The sequence below is a fragment of the Lithobates pipiens genome, unplaced genomic scaffold, assembly GCF_037356315.1.
Source record: "Lithobates pipiens isolate NorthernLeopardFrog02 unplaced genomic scaffold, aLitPip1_a1.2 Scaffold_22, whole genome shotgun sequence".
NCBI classification, from domain to species: domain Eukaryota; kingdom Metazoa; phylum Chordata; class Amphibia; order Anura; family Ranidae; genus Lithobates; species Lithobates pipiens.
Window position 1 is genome coordinate 331,773,327 of NW_027507784.1, and position 18,846 is coordinate 331,792,172.

The window sequence follows — 18,846 nt, forward strand, 5'->3', positions numbered from 1 at the left end:
AAATCAGATGCTTAGACGTTTGGTCCTCATGGGCAGACACTGTTCAGCTTCCTTCTATTATACGAGTATCCAACAGCCTGTGGTAATTAAGAAACCACAGTAGCTCCACAGTAGCTAAGAAAAAAAAAAATCACCTAACTGCCAAGACACTTTAAGCAATGTTTCTACGTCACTTCTTCTCCTACTTGTGATATCAGAAGCTTTCTAGTATGGCCCTGCCTTCAGGATGAATTAGGCATGTGATCCTCATGGGAAGACACTGTTATGCTTCCTTCCATTATAGGAGCATCCAACATTATTTGGTAAAAAGGAAAACAGTAGTTAAGAGAAAGTCCCTGAACTAGACACTGGAAGAAATGTTTCTATGGCACCTCTTCTCCTACTTGTGACATCAGACGCTTAGGAGTTTGCTCCTCATGGGCAGACACTACTTCCTTCCATGATAGGAGCATCCAATATCATGTGGTAATTAGGAAACAGTAGCTAAGAAAAAGTCACCAAACTGCCTAAACACTGGAAGAAATATTTCTACAACCCCTCTTCTACTTGTGACATCAGATTCTTAGGCCCTCATGGGCAGACACTGTTCTGCTTCTTTCCATTATGGAAGCATCCAACATTATATGGTAAAAAGGAAATAGTAGTAGCCGAGAAAAAGTCACCAAACTGCCTAGACAATGTGCAAAATGTTTTTAAAAATGTTCTACTTGTGACATCAGATGCTTTCTAGTATAGTTCTGCCTTCAAAATCAATTAGGAAATTGTTCCTCATGGGCGGACACTATTCTACTTGTTTCCATGATAGGCACATCATGTGGTAATTACGAAAACACAATAGCTGAGAAAGAGTCACCAAACCGCCAAGACACTACAAGAAATGTTTCTACAACACCTCTTCTCCTACTTGTGTGACATCAGACGCTTAGGAGTTTGCTCCTCATGGGCAGACACTACTTCCTTCCATGATAGGAGCATCCAACATCATGTGGTAATTAGGAAACAACAGTAGCTAAGAAAAAGTCACCAAACTGCCGAGACACTGGAAGAAATGTTTCTACAACACCTCTTCTCCTACTTGTGACATCAGATTCTTAGGAGTTTGCTCCTCATGGGCAGACACTGTTCTGCTTCTATTATAGGAGCATCCAACATTATATGGTAAAAAGGAAATCGTAGTAGCTGAGAAAAAGTCACCAAACTGCCTAGACAATGCGCAAAATGTTTTTACAACATCTCCTCTCCTACTTGAAACATCAGATGCTTTCTAGTATAGTTGTGCCTTCAGGATCAATTAGGAAATTGTTCCTCATGGGCGGACACTATTCTGCTTCTTTCCATGATAGGCACATCAAGTGGTAATTACGAAAACACAGTAGCTGAGAAAAAAAGTCCCCAAACCGCCAAGACACTACAAGAAATGTTTCTACAACACCTCTTCTCCTACATCAGACGCTTAAGAGTTTGCGCCTCATGGGAGGACACTGTTCTGCTTCTTTCCATTATAGGAGCATCCAACATTATGTGGTAAAAAGGAAATAGTAGTAGCTGAGAAAAAGTCACCAAAACTGCAGAGACACTGCTAGAAATGTTTCTATTGCACCTCTTCTCCTACTTGACATCAGACCCATTCAAGTATAGTCCTACCTTCAGGATGAATTAGGAGTTTGCTCCTCATGGGCGGATACTGTTCCGTTTTCTTCCATTACAGGAGCATCCAACATTATGTGGTAAAAAGGAAATAGTAGTAGCTGAGAAAAAGTCACCAAAACTGCAGAGACACTGCTAGAAATGTTTCTATTGCACCTCTTCTCCTACTTGACATCAGACCCATTCAAGTATAGTCCTACCTTCAGGATGAATTAGGAGTTTGCTCCTCATGGGCGGATACTGTTCAGTTTCCTTCCATTACAGGAGCATCCAACATTATGATTTGGTAAAAAGGAAACAGTAGTTGAGAAAAAAAAAAATAGACACTGCAAGAAATGTTTCTATGACACCTCTTCTATTTGTAACACCAAACACTTTCTAGTATAGTCCTGCTTTCAGGATCATACTAGGAGTTTGCTCCTCATGGGTGGACACTGTTCTGCTTCCTTCCAATATAGGAGCATCCAACATCATGTGGAGGGAGATGCACAAGTCCGGTTAATCGCTTAAGATTCTCCCACTGCAGCTCTGCTCCAGAATACCTTAGCAGAAGTGCGCGGGGCAACCATAATTCAGGACTTGAAGTGCGTCTGTTATCAATACACAGCAGAGGAAGCCATTTCGAACATGTGGCTAAAACCAAGCCTATCTGTTAAGCATTGGCCAACCATGCCATAGCAGCACGTGGAGGCACAGCCAATCGGAGGTTTTGAATGGCTGCCTCCAAATAGCTTTCCGACCAGTCTACGTTAACTACAGAAACCACTTCTCATTTAACTCTGTGCCACAGACGTGAAAGGGAGATTCTTATTGGCCGCTATGGGCACCCAGGACAGTTCTCCCTTCAGACACCTCTCCATGAGATCCCATGGTTTCCCTAAATAGGACTCCTGTCTGTCTGACTCATGTACTTGATAAATACTTAATGAAAAACATACTGACTCTGCTAAACAAAACAGATGATTCTATGTCTGAGCATTATGGATGGGGGCACGCTACATTAACCATTAATAATGAGGTGGAAAGGTCATCCGTGTCTTTGGTTCTCTTTTAAAAGCTTTGACGACAGAAGCGGCAGCTCCTTCAGCTTGCTGCGGGTATCATATGGAGAAAGGAGGCTGCAATACAACCGAGCCAAGATGGCGTGCAAAGTACGGCCACCCTACGCAACAAATCTGATGTTACTTACTGAAGCCAGACCTGACCAAATGATGACTTGTGATTGGCTATAATAAATAACTGCAGTTTACTGAAAATAAAATGTTCTCCATCGATTAGGTAAAAAAAAAAAAAAAAAAAAACACATCTTACCTTGGCTTCACATTTGCGGTGACATGACAGATGACAAACTGAAAGTAGAAAAAAAGAGAAATCAACTTTAGATAAAATAAATAAATTATACATATATATATATATTTGTATTTTTTTTTTCTTTTTTTTTTTCTCAGGAATCCCAAATTCTCTTGGCAGTCGCTCAACACCTCCCGACTGAACATTACTTCCAGTAACATAATAATCCCAAATTCTTGTTGAGTCTGAGTCTATCAACAGGCAGAACCAGACAGGATCCAGGCCACCTACCTGTTCTGCAATAAATGGGGAGTACCCACATACAGAGGTCCAGCAGCACCCTCATATCTGAAAAGGTACAGACCCCTTTAAATGGGATTATTTATAGTGCATCTAAATTCAAGATTTAAAATGTAACCACTTGCCCTCCAGGTATTTTTATCCCCCTTCATGACCAGACCATTTTTTTGCTATTCAGCACTACGCTACTTCAACTGACAATTGCATGATTCTGCAATGCTTACCCAAATTAAATTTATATCATTTTTTTTCCCCACAAATAGAGCTTTCTTTTGGTGGTATTTGATCACCTCTGCGATTTTTTTTGCTGTATAAAAACAAAAAAATATCAAATTTTGAAAAAAAAAAAAAAACCACACACTATTTTTTACTTCCTGCTATAATGCGCATCCAATAAAAAAAATAATCAAATTTCTTTATAAATTGAAGGCAATATATTAATATATTCTGCTACATCCCAATAAGCGTTTATTGATTGGTTTGCGCAAAAGTTGCAGCAACTACAAACTATGGGATATAAAGTTAGGTTCATATATATTTGGACACAGGCACAATTTTAGACCTTTTCCAGACATTTACCAAAACATATTCCAGTTATAGATTTAAGAGAAGTGACCTGCCACAGTACCAAGTAACAATGGCATGCTTCCATCCCGGGTAAATTGTATAAAAAAAAATAAAATAAAAAAAAAGGGGGGGGCAAGTGGGACTTTAAATGAAGCATGTCAATTGAAAATAAACATAATAAATACATGTGAGTAGATGAAATGATTTATATTTAATTAATAATCAATAACCCCTAGGGGTAGTCCATGATCTGAATGCATACAATGGTAATACAGTAATATAAATATAGATATAACATTTATATGTAATTTATAGTTCTATAATGGATATGGGCTGAATGTGCACACTCTCAGGTTTAATTTGAGGGTATGTACATCCAAATCGGAGGAAGGGTTTAAGAATCACAGATGTTAACCACTTCCCACCCGGCCAATGCACATATACGGCCGGGTGGGAGCCGTCTACTCCTGATAGGACGTTCAGGAACGTCCATAAGGAGCGGGATCACGCGTGCCCACGCAGCGGCGCGATCCCGATGCGCCCGTGTCACCCGGACACGGCGCATCTCAGATCGGCAGGAGGGCTCTGTGACTGGCCCTCCTGATCACATGACGGCCGTGTCCAATCACGGCCGTCATGTGATGTAAACAAACAGCCGGTTGCTAGGCAATCGGCTCCTCCTCTCCTCACACAGAAGTCATCGCTGAGGAGAGGAGAGCAGAACGCTGCAGCCGGCTAATGATCAGTGAGTATGGGCTGTTTTTACAGCTTTTTACTCACTGATCACCAGTCTAGTGTACACACAAATCACCACACAGTAAACACACCACACAGTATAAACACAATGTCCCCACACATGTCCCCAAAACATACATGTCCCCAAATAATAAAAACACATGTCCCTAATAATAAAAACATGTCCCCCACATATGTCCCACTAAAATCACATGTCCCAATGATTATCTGCACACATATGTACGTGATCACCTGCACACATATGTACATGATCATTTGCGTACATATGTCCGTGATCACACAAACCAATTATTATACACTTAACGGAATTTTTTTAACCAAAAACATGTAGCAGAATACATTTTGGCTTAAATTTATGACAAAATTTGATTTTATTGGATTTCTTTTAAAATAAAAGAAAATATATTTTTTTCCTCCAAATTTCCGCTTTTTTGCGCTTATATCGCAAAAAATAAAAAAACGGAGTCGTGAATAAATAACACCAAAATAAAGCTCTATTTGTGCGAACAAAATGATAAAAATTTAATTTGGGTACAGTGTAGCATGACTGCGCAATTGTCACTGAAAGCGCTAGAGCGATGAAAGCTGAAAGCTGAAAATTGGGGTGGGAAGGAAGGGGGCGAAAGTGCCCTGTATTGAAGTGGTTAAGAATAGCCACACCCACCCCCCCCCCCCTTTTTTCAAGGGACCAAAAGTAATTGGACAATTGAATCAAAAGCTGATTTTAATAGCCAGGTGTGGGCTACGTCTTCGTTATTTCTTCATCAATTAAGCAGGTAAAATTTCTGGAGTTGGTTCTAATGCTGGCCATACACATAGGAAAAATCGTCCGAACCCATTTTCGAAAAACTAACAGCCGTGAGCGCAAACGATTGTGCCATCGTGTAATGACTGATTAATCGTTCAGTGGACATAAATTAATGCATTTTTTGTTTGTTTTTTTGTACATATACCCAGTGCAGACAGGTCGGACGGGAAAAACATTAACCTTTCAATTTATCATTCATTGGGCAGAAAATTTCCAAACTTGTCCTTAATTTTTTTCGGCTCAAAAACGTTCCAACGATTATCGATTTTGTGCCCATTAACTGGCCGAAAAACAAACAAACTGTCTAAATGACCGAATTTCGGACGATTTTTTTTGTATAGTGTATGGCCAGCATTAGTGTGGTATTTGCATAATCTATTGCTGTGAACCTACATCATGTGTTCAAAGGAGCTCTCCATGCAAGTGAAACAGGCCATTTTTTAGATTGTAAGCTCTAATGAGCAGGGCCCTCTTAATCCTCTTGTATTTTATTGTAACTGTACTGTCTCCTTTTATATTGTAAAGCACTGCATAAATTGTTGGCGCCATATAAATCCTGTATAATAATAACTGTAATGTCTGCCTTTATTTTGTTAAGCGCTGCGCAAACTGTTGGCACTATATAAATCCTGTATAATAATAATATAATAATTGCAAGGCTTCAAAAAACTAAAATTCATCAGAGAGAGAAAGCAGCAACATTAGGAGTGGCCAAAGCAACAGTTTGGTACATTCTGGAGGAAAGAAGGACGCACTGGTGAGCTCAGCAACATAAAAAGGCCTGGACGGCCACGGAAGACAACAGTGGTGGATGATCGCAGGATCCTCTCTATGGTAAAGAGAAACCCATTCACAACATCCGGACAAGTGAAGGACACTCTCCAGGAGTTGGGCCTATCATTGTCAAAGTCTACAATCAAGAGAAGAAGAAGACTTCATGAGAGCAAATACAGAGGGTTCACCACAAGGTGCAAACCATTCATAAGCCTGAAGAATAGAATAAAGAGACAAAGAATAGACTTTGTCAATCTAAAAAAAAAAAAAAAAAAACAGACCCATTCTGGAAAAGCATTATTTGGATGGATGAAACCAAGATTAATCTGTACCAGAATGAGGGGAAGAAAAAGTGTGAAGAAGGCTTGGAACAGTGGCACTGGTTCATTGGTGTTTATTGATGATGTGAAAGAAGACAGAAGCAGCTGGATGAATTCTGTATTTCGTAGAGAGATACTGTCAGCCCAGATTCAGCCAAATGCAGCAAAGTTGATTGGACGGTGCTTCACAGTACAGATGGACAATGATCCAAAACACACTGCAAAAGCAACCCAGGAGCTTCTGAAGGCAAAGAAGTGGAATATTCTGCAATGGCCGAGTCAATCACCTGATCTCAACCCAATCAAGCATTTCACATACTGAAGGCAAAACTAAAGGCAGAAACACCCACAAACAACAACTGAAGACAGCTGCAGTCAGAGCCTGACAAAGCATCAGAAAGTAGGAAACCCAGTCTTTGGTAATGTCCATGGATTCCAGACTTCAGGCAGTCATTACCAGTAAAGGATTCTCAACAAAATATTAAAAATGAACATCATTTTATTTAGGATTATATTCATTTGTCCAATTACATTTGAGCCCCTGAAAATGGGGGGGGGGGGGGGGGCTGTGTATAAAAAAAAAAAAGTCGCAGTTTCTAAAATTTGTACTATATGATATTCATGTTCAACCCCTTGAATTGAAGCTGAAAGTCTGCACTTCAAATTCATTTGGATTGCTTCATTTTAATTTTAGTCTGGTGGCATACAGAGCCAAAAAGTTTGAAAATTGTGCCGGTGTCCAAATATATATGGCCCTAACTACTGTATGTATACTGGGATAGATATATATATATATATATATATATATATATATATACATATACATATATACATATATACATACACACACACACACACACACACACGGACTGCGATAAAATATGCACGGTCACTGTACAAATGACGCTGGCTCAAAGGCCATCAAAGGGTTAAATGTGTGCCTAACCAGTGTTTTTGTGTGTACTATGTGTGCTGCTTTCACGTAGGCCCCTTTTACACTGGGGCGGTGGGTGCGTCGTCAGTAAAGCGCCGCTATTTTTTTTCTTTCCGTCAATTTTGCGGTGCTATTCGGCCACTAGCAGGGTGCTTTTACCCCCCCGCGCGCGCTAGCGGCCGAGAAAGAGTTAAAACCAGCCGCAAAGCGCTGCTGCAGCAGCGCTTTGCCGGCGGTATAGCTACATTGGCCCATTGATTTCAATGGGCAGGAGTGGTGGAGGAGCAGTAAACACACCGCTCCAAAGATGCTGCTAGCAGGACTTTTTATTACCATCCTGCCAGCGCACCGCTCCAGTGTTAAAGCCCTCGGGGCTTTCACATTGAAAAGACAGGAGCGGCTCTTCCAGGGAGCTTTACAGACGCTATTTTTTGCGATGTAGCACCTGCAATGCGACCCAGTGTGAAAGGGGTCTAAGGGAAGTGATGGATTTTTTTGTCCCTTCAAAACTGCAAACAAAATCCATCCCTTCCCCTCCCCAGGTCAGAAAGGAGCTCTGCATTGTTTACATAGGTCCGTCCTGCGTCTCTCCTCAGTGATTAGCAGGTGCTGGTGAACATCTATTGGCTGGCACCAGCTGATCAGCATGTGCCGTGTCAAATCACAGTACAGGCGTGGGCACCAGTGGCCCGAGGCGCGCACCCCCTACCCAGAACTTCTGGATGGCGTACCAGGTATGTGATCCGCCGCAGGAGAGCCGCTCTGCTGCCGTATAACAAAAGTTATGCAGTTGGCGAGCTGTTAAAGGTCAGCAGCCATAGTATTTATATCTGCTGACTTTTCATTTTTTCATTCTATGGTAACAATACTTGTGAAAAGCAATATTTGGAGTTATCAACTTCATCGTGAAACCCCCCCCCCTCCTCACCCAAATAAAAATGGTGTTTTATTGGCACCACCCAATCCTGTTCCAAACTTTCAACATCTAATGAAAACACATTTTGGGGAGTGTCGGAGGATTTTCCACAAAGGTCCCAATAATTGCACCCCCCCCCCCCCCCCCACCAGGCCAGGCAGAGCGCAGTCCTGTACAATCCAGTCATTGTGCCCGCTGCGCTCGGTGCACCTGGCCCAACGCGGGGGGATTTAGCACAGGAAGTAACACGTTTGGGTTAGGTTGGGCTCAGCTCGCCTTTCATGGCTCTGTGGCAACCAACACCCCCCCCCCTTCCCCCACATGAGCCGCAGAGCGGGCGCCAGCAATTTCAGGGGTGCCGTGTACACAGCGAGCTTCCTGCAATTTCCAGAACAGACGCACCAATTCTACGAAATGCGGGACATCTTATTACCTTCTGTTATTATATGAGAGAATATATATATATATAGATATAGATATAGATATAGATATAGATATAGATATAGAGATATAGAGAGAGATATGTGTGTGTGTGAGATATATATATATATCTTTGAACAAAATTTCGAAGGGGAACTCGAATGTATTTTCACTACGAATGTCAAATTCTTAGTAACCTTTTCTTGAGAGTCATTTTTAACCATGTGCTTACTGGGCACTTATACCCCCCTTCCTGCCCAGGCCAATTTTCAGCTTTCTGCACTGTCACACTTTGAATGACAATTGCGCGGTCATACAACACTGAATGTACAACAATGAACATTTTTATAATTTTTTTTCACACAAATAGATATTTCTTTTGGTCACATTTATTCAACACTGGGGTTTTTTTTCTTTGCTAAATAAAGGAATAAAGCCTGAAAATTTTGGAAAAAAAAAAAAATCTTTTTTCATAGTGTCTTATAAAATTTTGCAAACAGGTCATTTTTTCCTCCTTCACTTACGAGGTGGCACTGATGAGGCAGCACTGATGGGCATTGATGAGGCAGCACTGAGGAGGAGGCACTGATGGGCACTAATAGGCACTGATGGGCACAGATTGGCAGCACTGGTGGGCACTGACAGGTACTGATGAGGCAGCACTGATGGGTATTGATGAGGCAGCACTAAGGAGGAGGCACTGATGGGCACAGATTGGCAGCACTGGTCGGCACTGTTGGGACTGATCAGTGTAGACTTCCCTATTAGAGAATACGGTTAAGGGTTGCCGATAACCAGCTTCTATTTACATCCATGATCAGCCGTCAGCTGCCGATTGGCTCTTGATCTCTTAATCTGATATTAAAGCAAAGTTCCGCCAATTTTTTTGCTACAAATACTGCACCTGCTGACTTTTAAATTAAGGACACTTACCTGTCCAGGGTGCCCGCGATGTCAGCACCCAAAGCCGATCCGTCCCTTGGCTCTCGGGTGGAGGTGCCGCCATCTTCGGTAAGGGAGTCAGGAAGTGAAGCCTTTGCGGCTGTCTTCTGGGACCGGTGTGTCTCCCAGAAGACAGCGGGGGAGGGACGGGGGGGGAGGAGGCGTCGGACTTGGCGTAGATATCCGTGGATACTGAGGCTATATATGCCCGGATGTGGGAGCAAATACCTGGATTAGGCGGGTATCTGCTCCCCCCTCCCCCACTGAATGGTGCCAAATGTGACACCAGAGGGGGGGGGAGGATTCCAGAAAAGCGGCAGTTCAGTTTTTGGGTGGAACTCCGCTTTAAACCCAAAAGCAAACATTTATTATATTACAAGCTGCAATATATTACATTTTTGATTTTCGAGTAATACTGCTTTATATCACTGGTAATCTTCAGCACACAGCCTGTGATTGACAGCCTCAGCTCTGTTCCTGTGTGAAGGGGGTGTGTCCCCACCCTCCAATCAGCTCTCAGCAAACCTGCCTCCCTCATTACCCTTTGCGCCCCAAGCCCATCTTTTTTTAAGGCTCTAATTATGTGCTAAAAAACAAAACAAAAAACACCCCATTGAAATCCACGTGCCCGGCACCCTGCTAATCCAAGCTGGGCACATGGATTAGGAGGGTCAACACTGATCACCAGGATTATTATTATACAGGATTATTTTATTGCAAATACACCAACAGTACAATTCAAAACAAGAGGGTTAGAGGAGCCCTGCTCCTGCGAGTTTACAATCTCAGGAGGGAGGGGCTGGTGAAACAAAAAAGTAGGGACTTTGAGGGATAAACTGATGAGGGGAGTAGAAGATCTGGTTGTTAGCTGGAGACAGGATAGGCCTCCCTGAAGAGATTCGTTTTTCAGAGATCACCTAAAAGTGGGCAGAGTAGGAGCTAGCTGGACAGATTGGGGGTAGCAAGTTCCAGAGGATGGGAGAGGCTCTGGGGAAGTCCTGGAGACAAGCATGGGAGATGGAGACAAGGGAGCTAGAGAGCAGGAGGTCTTGGGAGGAGCGGAGAGGATGGTTTGGGCAATAATTGGTGATGTAGCTTGGGGCAGAATTGTGAATGGCTTTGTAGGTTATTGTTAGCATTTTTAATTTTATTCATTGGGCAATGGGAAGCCAGTGGAGGGATTGACAGCTGGAAACCACGAGGAGAAACACATACTCCCTACAGGACCTCAGATCATGTGCTGAGCGTCCCCAAATACTCATCCTCGTCGTTCACTTTTTTTAAATTTTTTTATTTATTTTTTTATTACAAACTAGATTCTCTGGTCCTTTTATGCCTCCTGGGATTGCCTGCAGTCCGGTCTTTGGTCTTATGGTGTCTGCTTGACCACCTGAACCATTATCAATTGCAATATATTTTGGGAAGGCTCCGGTGTTCATTTGGACAGCGTCCCCTGAGGAAGCCCCAAATTTAGGGCGAAACATGTTGGGAGCCACACCATCGTGTTGTAACTTTAACCACTTCACCACCGGACCATTTTGCTGGTCAAAGACCAGGCCACTTTTTGCGATTTGGCACTGCGTCGCTTTAACTGACAATTGCGTGATCGTGCAACATAGCTCCCAAACAAAATTGACATCTTTTTTTCCCCCATAAATAGAGCTTTCTTTTGGTGGTATTTGATCACCTCTATTTTTTGAGCTATAAACAAAAATAGAGCAACAATTTAAAAAAAAAAACGCATTATTTTTTACTTTTTGTTATAACAAATATCCCCCAAAAATATATAAAAAAAACATTTTTTTCCCTCAGTTTAGGCCGATACATATTCTTCTACATATTTTTGGTATAAAAAAAACAAAACAAATCGCAATAAGCGATTATTGATTGGTTTGCGCAAAAGTTATAGCGTTTACAAAATAGGGGATAGTTTTATGGCATTTTTATAAAAATTTTTTTTTACTAGTAATGTAAAAAGTAAAAGTAATCAGCGATTTTCATTGTGACTGCGACATTGTGGGGGACACATCGGACATTTTTGACACATTTTTGGGACCATTGTCATTTATACAGCAATCACTGCTATATAAATGCAGTGATTCCTGTCTAAATGGCACTGGCAGTGAAGGGGTTAACCAGTGGGTGGCAGTGTAGGGGTTAAGTGTTCCTAGGGGCGTGTTACTAAGTGTTGGGGGCTGGGCTTTAATTTAGTGAACACTGATCTGTGCTCCAATCACATGGAGCAGAGATCAGCGTCACTAGTTGCTAGGCAGAACGGGGAAATGCCGTTTACAACGGCATTTCCTCATTCAGCCGCCCCCGTGAGATGATCGCCGGTATGCCCGTGGCGATCGAGTCCGCGGGACCCGCGACCGGACTCACAGGGGTCCCGACCAGCACGCAGGGCGGCATTAAAGATTGGACGTACCTGTACGCCAATATGCCTGCCCGTGCCATTCTGCCGACGTACATCGGCGTGCGCTGGTCGGGAACCGGTTAAGGACTGTACAGTAGGAGTTTTTTCTAGTGCAACTACGTTTTTTTTTTATAAATTTTTTCCTATTGATTTAATAATGCACCCAAAAAATCCAACAATCTCTAATATAATTAGCAGAGAGGAGTGGCGGACACTGAATGGTGGGTAAGGTGGATGAGTCTGGCAGCGGTATTCGTGATAGACTTTAGAGGGGATAACTTGCGGAGAGGTAGGCCCATGAGGAGGGAGTTACAATAGTCAAGGCAAGAGATAACGAAGGAGTGAATAAGTTGCTTAGTGGTGTCAACCATTAGAAAGGGACGTATTTTGGAGATGTTTCGGACGTGAAGTCTGGACAGCGATCGGATTTGGGGCTGAAAGGACAGATCAGTGCCTAGGATTACACCCAGTACCCTGGCATGTGGGGAGGGACTGATGGTTGTATTATTGATCTTGATGGAGAAGTTGGGCTGGAGGAAAAATGATGAGCTCGGGTTTAGGAATATTGAGTTTGAGGAAGAGGTGTGACATCCATGTTCATATATCAGTTAGTAAGTTAGTAATGCGAGAGGAGACTGGAGGCGTGAGGTGAGGAGTAGAGAGATAAGAGTTGGGTGTCGTCAGCATAGAGGTGGTACTGGAAGCCATGGGAGTTGATTAACTGACCAAGAAAGGAGGTGTAGATGGAGAAGAGAAGGGGTCTGAGGACAGAACCTTGAGGTACATCAGAAGAACCCTTCTGGAGGTACAGAAAGAAGAAGTGGAGAGGAGGAAACAGAGTTCTAGGTCACACTGAAGGAGCGCTTCGATAGGTAGGAGGAGAACCGGGAGAGAGCAGAGTCTTGAAGGCCAAGAGAGCGGAGTTTTTTGGAGGAGATGGTCAACAGTATCAAAGGCTACAGGAAGGTCGAGTAGTATAAGTATGGAGAAGTGGCCATTAGGCTTGTGCAGGGACTGATGGTTGTATTATTGATCTTGATGGAGAAGTTGGGCTGGAGGAAAAATTATGAGCTCGGGTTTAGGAAGATTGGGTTTGAGGAAGTGGTGTGACATCCATGTTGATATATCAGTTAGTAAGTTAGTAATGCGAGAGGAGACTGGAGGGGTGAGGTGAGGAGTAGAGAGATAAGAGTTGGGTGTCGTCAGCATAGAGGTGGTACTGGAAGCCATGGGAGTTGATTAACTGACCAAGAAAGGAGGTGTAGATGGAGAAGAGAAGGGGTCTGAGGACAGAACCTTGAGGTACATCAGAAGAACCCTTCTGGAGGTACAGAAAGAAGTGGAGAGGAGGAAACAGAGTTCTAGGTCACACTGAAGGAGCGCTCCGATAGGTAGGAGGAGAACCGGGAGAGAGCAGAGTCTTCATAGTTTCATAGTTAGTAAGGTTGAATAAAGACACCAGTCCATCCAGTTCAACCTGAGTGAGTGTCTACAATTATCCCTATCCCTGCACACTGCACACTCACATCGGTCCCTACCCTCAAGGAGCCCACAATCCAAGGTCCCCATTCACATACTAGGGCCAATTTTGGACAGAAGCCAATTAACCTACCTGCATGTCTTTGGAGTGTGGGAGGAAACCGGAGTACCCGGAGGAAACCCATGCAGGCACAGGGAGAACATGCAAACTCCAGGCAGGTAGTGTCGTGGTTGGGATCCGAACCAGCGACCCTTCTTACTGCTAGGTGAGAGTGCTAACCACTACACCACTGTGCCTCCCGTCTTGAAGGCCAAGAGAGCGGAGTTTTTTGCAGGAGATGGTCAACAGTATCAAAGGCTACAGGAAGGTCGAGTAGTGCAAGTATGGAGTAGTGGCCATTAGGCTTGTGCAATTCGTTTCGTAACGAATCGAAATTCGGCCGAATTTTGCATCTTTCGGACATTCCGATGCATCCGAATGTCCGAATAAAAAAAAAAAACAAATTACAACGAATACGAAATAAATTATAGCGGATATAACGAATTAATTCAACATGATTCGGTAAATCTTTAAAGATCTAATGAAACAAAAAGGTCAGCTCAAATCTTACAGTCCAATCAGATGATTCATTTTGTGCCGGAGGTTGGATTACTGGCAAAGTGCATCCCTGAGAACTGAGTTAGAAGGGTGTTGTATTGTATTTGAGCCGAGGAGAAGAGACGTTGTCATTGTGTGTGTTAAAAGATTCAATAAACAAACGACTTTCCAAACTACGAATCATTATCAGGAATGTCTATACATACATAAATATCGAATTTCAACCAATACGAACGAAATTATAGCACATATAACGAATGAACTTAATAGGATTTCAAGATTCAATATAAACGAATAATAACGAATTATCCGAAAACATCATGAATATAACAGAACAAAATTATGTATTTTACGAATGACAACGAACCGAAACTAAAACGAAATTTTCCGTTGTGCACAAGTCTAGCGGCCATTGGTTTTAGTAGTTAGTAGGTCATTAGCGAGCTTCAGTAGGGCCGTTTTAGTTGAGTGCAGCAAGCGAAAGCCGGACTGTTAGCCCTTGTACACACGGTCGGACATTCCGACAACCAAATCCGATGGATTTTGTCCGAAACTGTTGCATACACACGGTCGCACAAAGTTGTCGGAAAATCCGATCGTTCAGAGCGCGACAACGTTATTTCGTTACGACGGGACTATGTTCAAGCTAGTAGCCAATAGCTTTGATGTAGGAATTTGATCTGAGCACGTGTGGTACTTTGTCCGATCGGAATTCTCTACACATGATCGGAGTATGTCCGATCGGAGCATTTTGTCGAAAAATGTTACCAACAAGTTGGAAAACTTGGTCCGGAGTATAACAGTCCGATGGAGACCACACACAGTCGGAATATCCGACAAAACGGTCCGATCGGACACATTCTGTCGGAATCTCCGACCGTGTGTACAAGGGCTAAAAAGGTTGAGTAAGACCCCTTTCACACCATGGGCGTTTTGCAGGCGCTACAGCGTTAGAAATAGCGCCTGCAATCCGCCCTAAAAAAGCTGCACCATTGTCTGTAGTGTGAAAGCCCCGAGGGCTTTCACACTGGAGCGGTGCGCTGGCAGGACGTCAGGGAAAGTCCTGCTAGCAGCTTCTTTGGAGCGGTGAAGGAGCGGTGTGTTTACCGCTACTCCACCGCTGCTCCCCATTAAAATCAATGGGGCAGCGCTGTAATACGCCGTTATTGCTGGCGGTTTTTAACCCTTTCTCGGCCGCTAGCAGGGGGTAAAAAGCGTCCCGCTAGCGGCCGAAATGCGCCGCAAATCCGGCGGGAAACGCCGTCTAAAAATAGCGGCGTTTTACCGCCGACGCTATGGGCAGTGTGGTGTGAAAGGGGTCTTAGGGGTCAAGAGAGAGAATGAAATCTCTCCAGCGGGAACACAAACTCCGATAAAAACTTGACAGGGGTCCCAATCCTTCCACATTCTGTGCAAAACTAAGCAAACAAGTTTTGGCTTAAAAACCCCCCTTAGATAACAGATCTTGGCACAAAAACGGACTATTCAAAACTAAAAAAAAAATAAAAAAAAAAAAAAAAGGTTTTGGCCTTAGAAACACTTTAAGGGTTTGTCTTCCTGTGTTTGACATGTACTTGAAAACACACATTAAAACGCAGGTCATCAGATTCCCAGCGACTTCAATGGAAATGGATGATGGGTTTGCAGGTGTGTATGTGATCTGATCCGCATCACAGGACCCCGAATGCAGTGTGTCTTATAGAGAGGGATTTACTAAAAGTGGAGCAGGTGGAATCTGGTGCAGCCATGCATAATAACCAATCAGATTCTAACTCCAGCTTATTCAATGAAGCTTTGATAATAAAACCTGAAAGCGGATTGGTTTCTATGCAGAGCTGCCCCCGATTCTGTGGGCTCCAATTTTTAGTAAATGTTGAAGCCTGTTGTAAGCGAGCGCATTTGTTGGAGCACTGCTGTGTTCAATGCAAAGCCCTCATTGGACAGCAGCAACGCATATAAAGTGAGCGCTGTGCTGCATATTCTCATTAAAATTTTTGCAACATTGTAATGGGATTTTTATATCTTTTTTTATTATTATTTTTTTTTTTTATATAACAAACATGTTATACTTACCTTCCCTGTGTAATGGTTTTTACATATACATACAGAGCAGATCTGATCCACCTCTTCTCGGGTCCTCCTGGCTCCTCCCTTCCTCTGAGTGCCCCCACAGAAAGCCACTTGCTATGTAGGCAATTGTGCATGCTCGCTCCCGAGCCCTGCTCTGTGCTTTCAGTGACCCACACACTGTCTCCTCTCACTGACTGTGATTGACAGCAGTAAAGGCCAATGGCTGCCGTCGCCGCCTCGATCTCCGGCGAGGAGAGAGCTGGATCGAGATTGAGTTTATGTAACCAAGGGGGAGCTGCACACAGAAGATTTTTTATCTTAAGCGGGGATGAGAAACTTAGAGATCTGTTAGTAAAATCAGCACATATTATACATTGTTAGGCACACATTTAACCCCTTGATTGCCCCAGATGTTAACCCCTCCCCAGCCATTAGTACAGTGACCGTGCATAGTGTTATCCAGTGGCGGCCGGTGCTCCATTTTGGGGGGGCATCAAACAAACCACCTCACCCCCCCCCCCCCCCCACTGGTCAGTCGGTCCCCCCCATCCCCCCCATGTCGCTCGCTCAGCCATCTGCCCCACCAGCCCTGTACTTACCCCCGCGGGAAGCGAGAACAATGACCAGGGGAGCCGAAGTGTCAGACACGCCTGGATGACATGCAGCACCAAGCCGGATAGAAGGAATTAGAATGGAAGCCCGTGCTTCTCCTCTCGGCCAATCGTGTCTTGGGACCTGCTTCCCGATTGGCTGGGAGGAGAATCAGGAAGACAATAGCAAATATTTATTCGCTATTGACACACAAGTGGGTGGGCTTGGGGCGCAGAACCCGAATATACACCGCTTTTTGAAGCCAACTTTTGCACAAACCAGCCAATATACGCTTTTTGCTATTTTTATTACCAAAAATATGTAGAAGAATACATATCAGCCTAAAACGGAGGAAAAAAAATTTAGCTTTTTAAAAACAAAAAAAGAAATAAAAATTGGGGCTATTACAGCAAAAAAAGTACAAAATAGTGTTTTTTTTCCCAAATTGGCGCTTTTTTTTATAGCGCAAAAAATAAAAACCGCAGAGATGATCAAATACCACCAAAAGAAAGCTCTATTTGTGGGGGGGGGGGAAGAGGACTTCAATTTTGTTTGGGTACAACGTCGCACAACCTCGCAATTGTCAGTTAAAATGACGAAGCGCCGGATCGCAAAAAAAATGGCCCGGTCATTGGGCAGCCAAATCTTCTGGGGCTGAAGTGGCGTACATCAAAAAAAATGGCCTGGTCATGAAGGGGTAAAACCTTCCGGAGGTCAGCCTTAGTAAGCAGTGATGTCATTTCCAGGTCCTCCCCATACAATGTTGCTCTGATGACCCGTCCCACGCAGACAGGGAAGTGACCAAGTGGCCAAAACGGCAATAGTCAGAGGCCTGGGATGATAGACTGGTGGTGGTGGTGAGGGGGGGGGGGGGAGGGGGGGGGTAATAACCACCTCTGCCTTTTTCGGGAGACCGGTGTCACGTCCCCTCTGGGGAGGCGGGTGCGACGGCCGTGGCGTGGCGGCCCCCTGTTCTGCATTAGTGGCTCAGTGACTAACATGTATGTGAAATATGTGACTTGGCCCCGTGACGTGTAGCCAGACGCCAGGAAATTCTTCACATATACAGCAGAAGAGAGGGAACAGCGCATGCATAATAGCAGTTATAATTGAATCACAACATTCCACCTAATCATAGGAAATGGTGGGGGGGAGGGGGGGGGGGATAAAGATGGGTCTGAAAAGCTGCATTAACCCCGCGGCTGCCGGACCTCCGCAACAAGCTTGTACAGCGGCAGCTTAACGGCTATGAAAGGACTACAATTCCCAGCAAGGCCTGCACAGTACCAGAACGATCCTCCGGTGCCGCTACTGCGATCCAACTGTGAATTTCCACTCCCTGAATCAACATTATTATTATACAGGAATTATGTATACAGTGCTGCTGGAAAGTATTCACAGCGCTTCACTTTTTCCACATTTTGTTATGCTACAACCTTATTCCAAAATGGATTCAATTCATTCATTTCAAATCAACCCATGTGGCCAAGATTTCCCCCCCCCCCCCCGATGCCCGGGCCTATCCTGTGCCCACCTACCCCCTCCGCAGTGCTGCCTGCTTCACTCCTCACCTGCCGGATGCTACTGCTGGCACACTGGGGGGGGGTTCAGGATGGAGAGCTGGGGGAGGGGTCAGTATGTGTTCATTTACTGGCTCCTTCCTTGTCCTAGCGAACACCGCGAGCGATCACTACAGATCACTGCTGTGTCCATTCATAACTGAAGCATAGTAAACTGTGTTTACTATGCTCCAGTTTGTGAACGAACGGGAAGCCCCTCGGCACAGAGCGACAGGGCATCCGGAAATTATTAAAAAGCGCTTCACTTTTTCCACATTTTATGTTACGGCCTTATTCCAAAAGGGATTAAATTTGTTGTTTTTCTAAAAGTTCTACAAACAATACCCCAAAATGACAATGTGAAAGAAATTTGTGTGAAATCTTTGCAAATTTTTAAGTAAAAAAAAAACAATTGGATTTTTTTAGACATGTAACAAAATACATTTTGGCCTACATTTC

General features: G+C 43.7%; 1 protein-coding gene across 1 annotated transcript in view; it reads right to left on the reverse strand.

Moving 5' to 3' along the window:
• TNS1 (tensin 1) overlaps positions 1 to 18,846 on the reverse strand; it is a gene marked incomplete in the record, with an annotated part of 696,726 nt that overhangs the window by 464,445 nt on the left and 213,435 nt on the right. Inside the window, 1 exon segment of the mRNA XM_077449641.1 lies at positions 2,959 to 2,996. Within this exon segment, the coding sequence (XP_077305767.1) occupies positions 2,959 to 2,996 (38 nt within the window).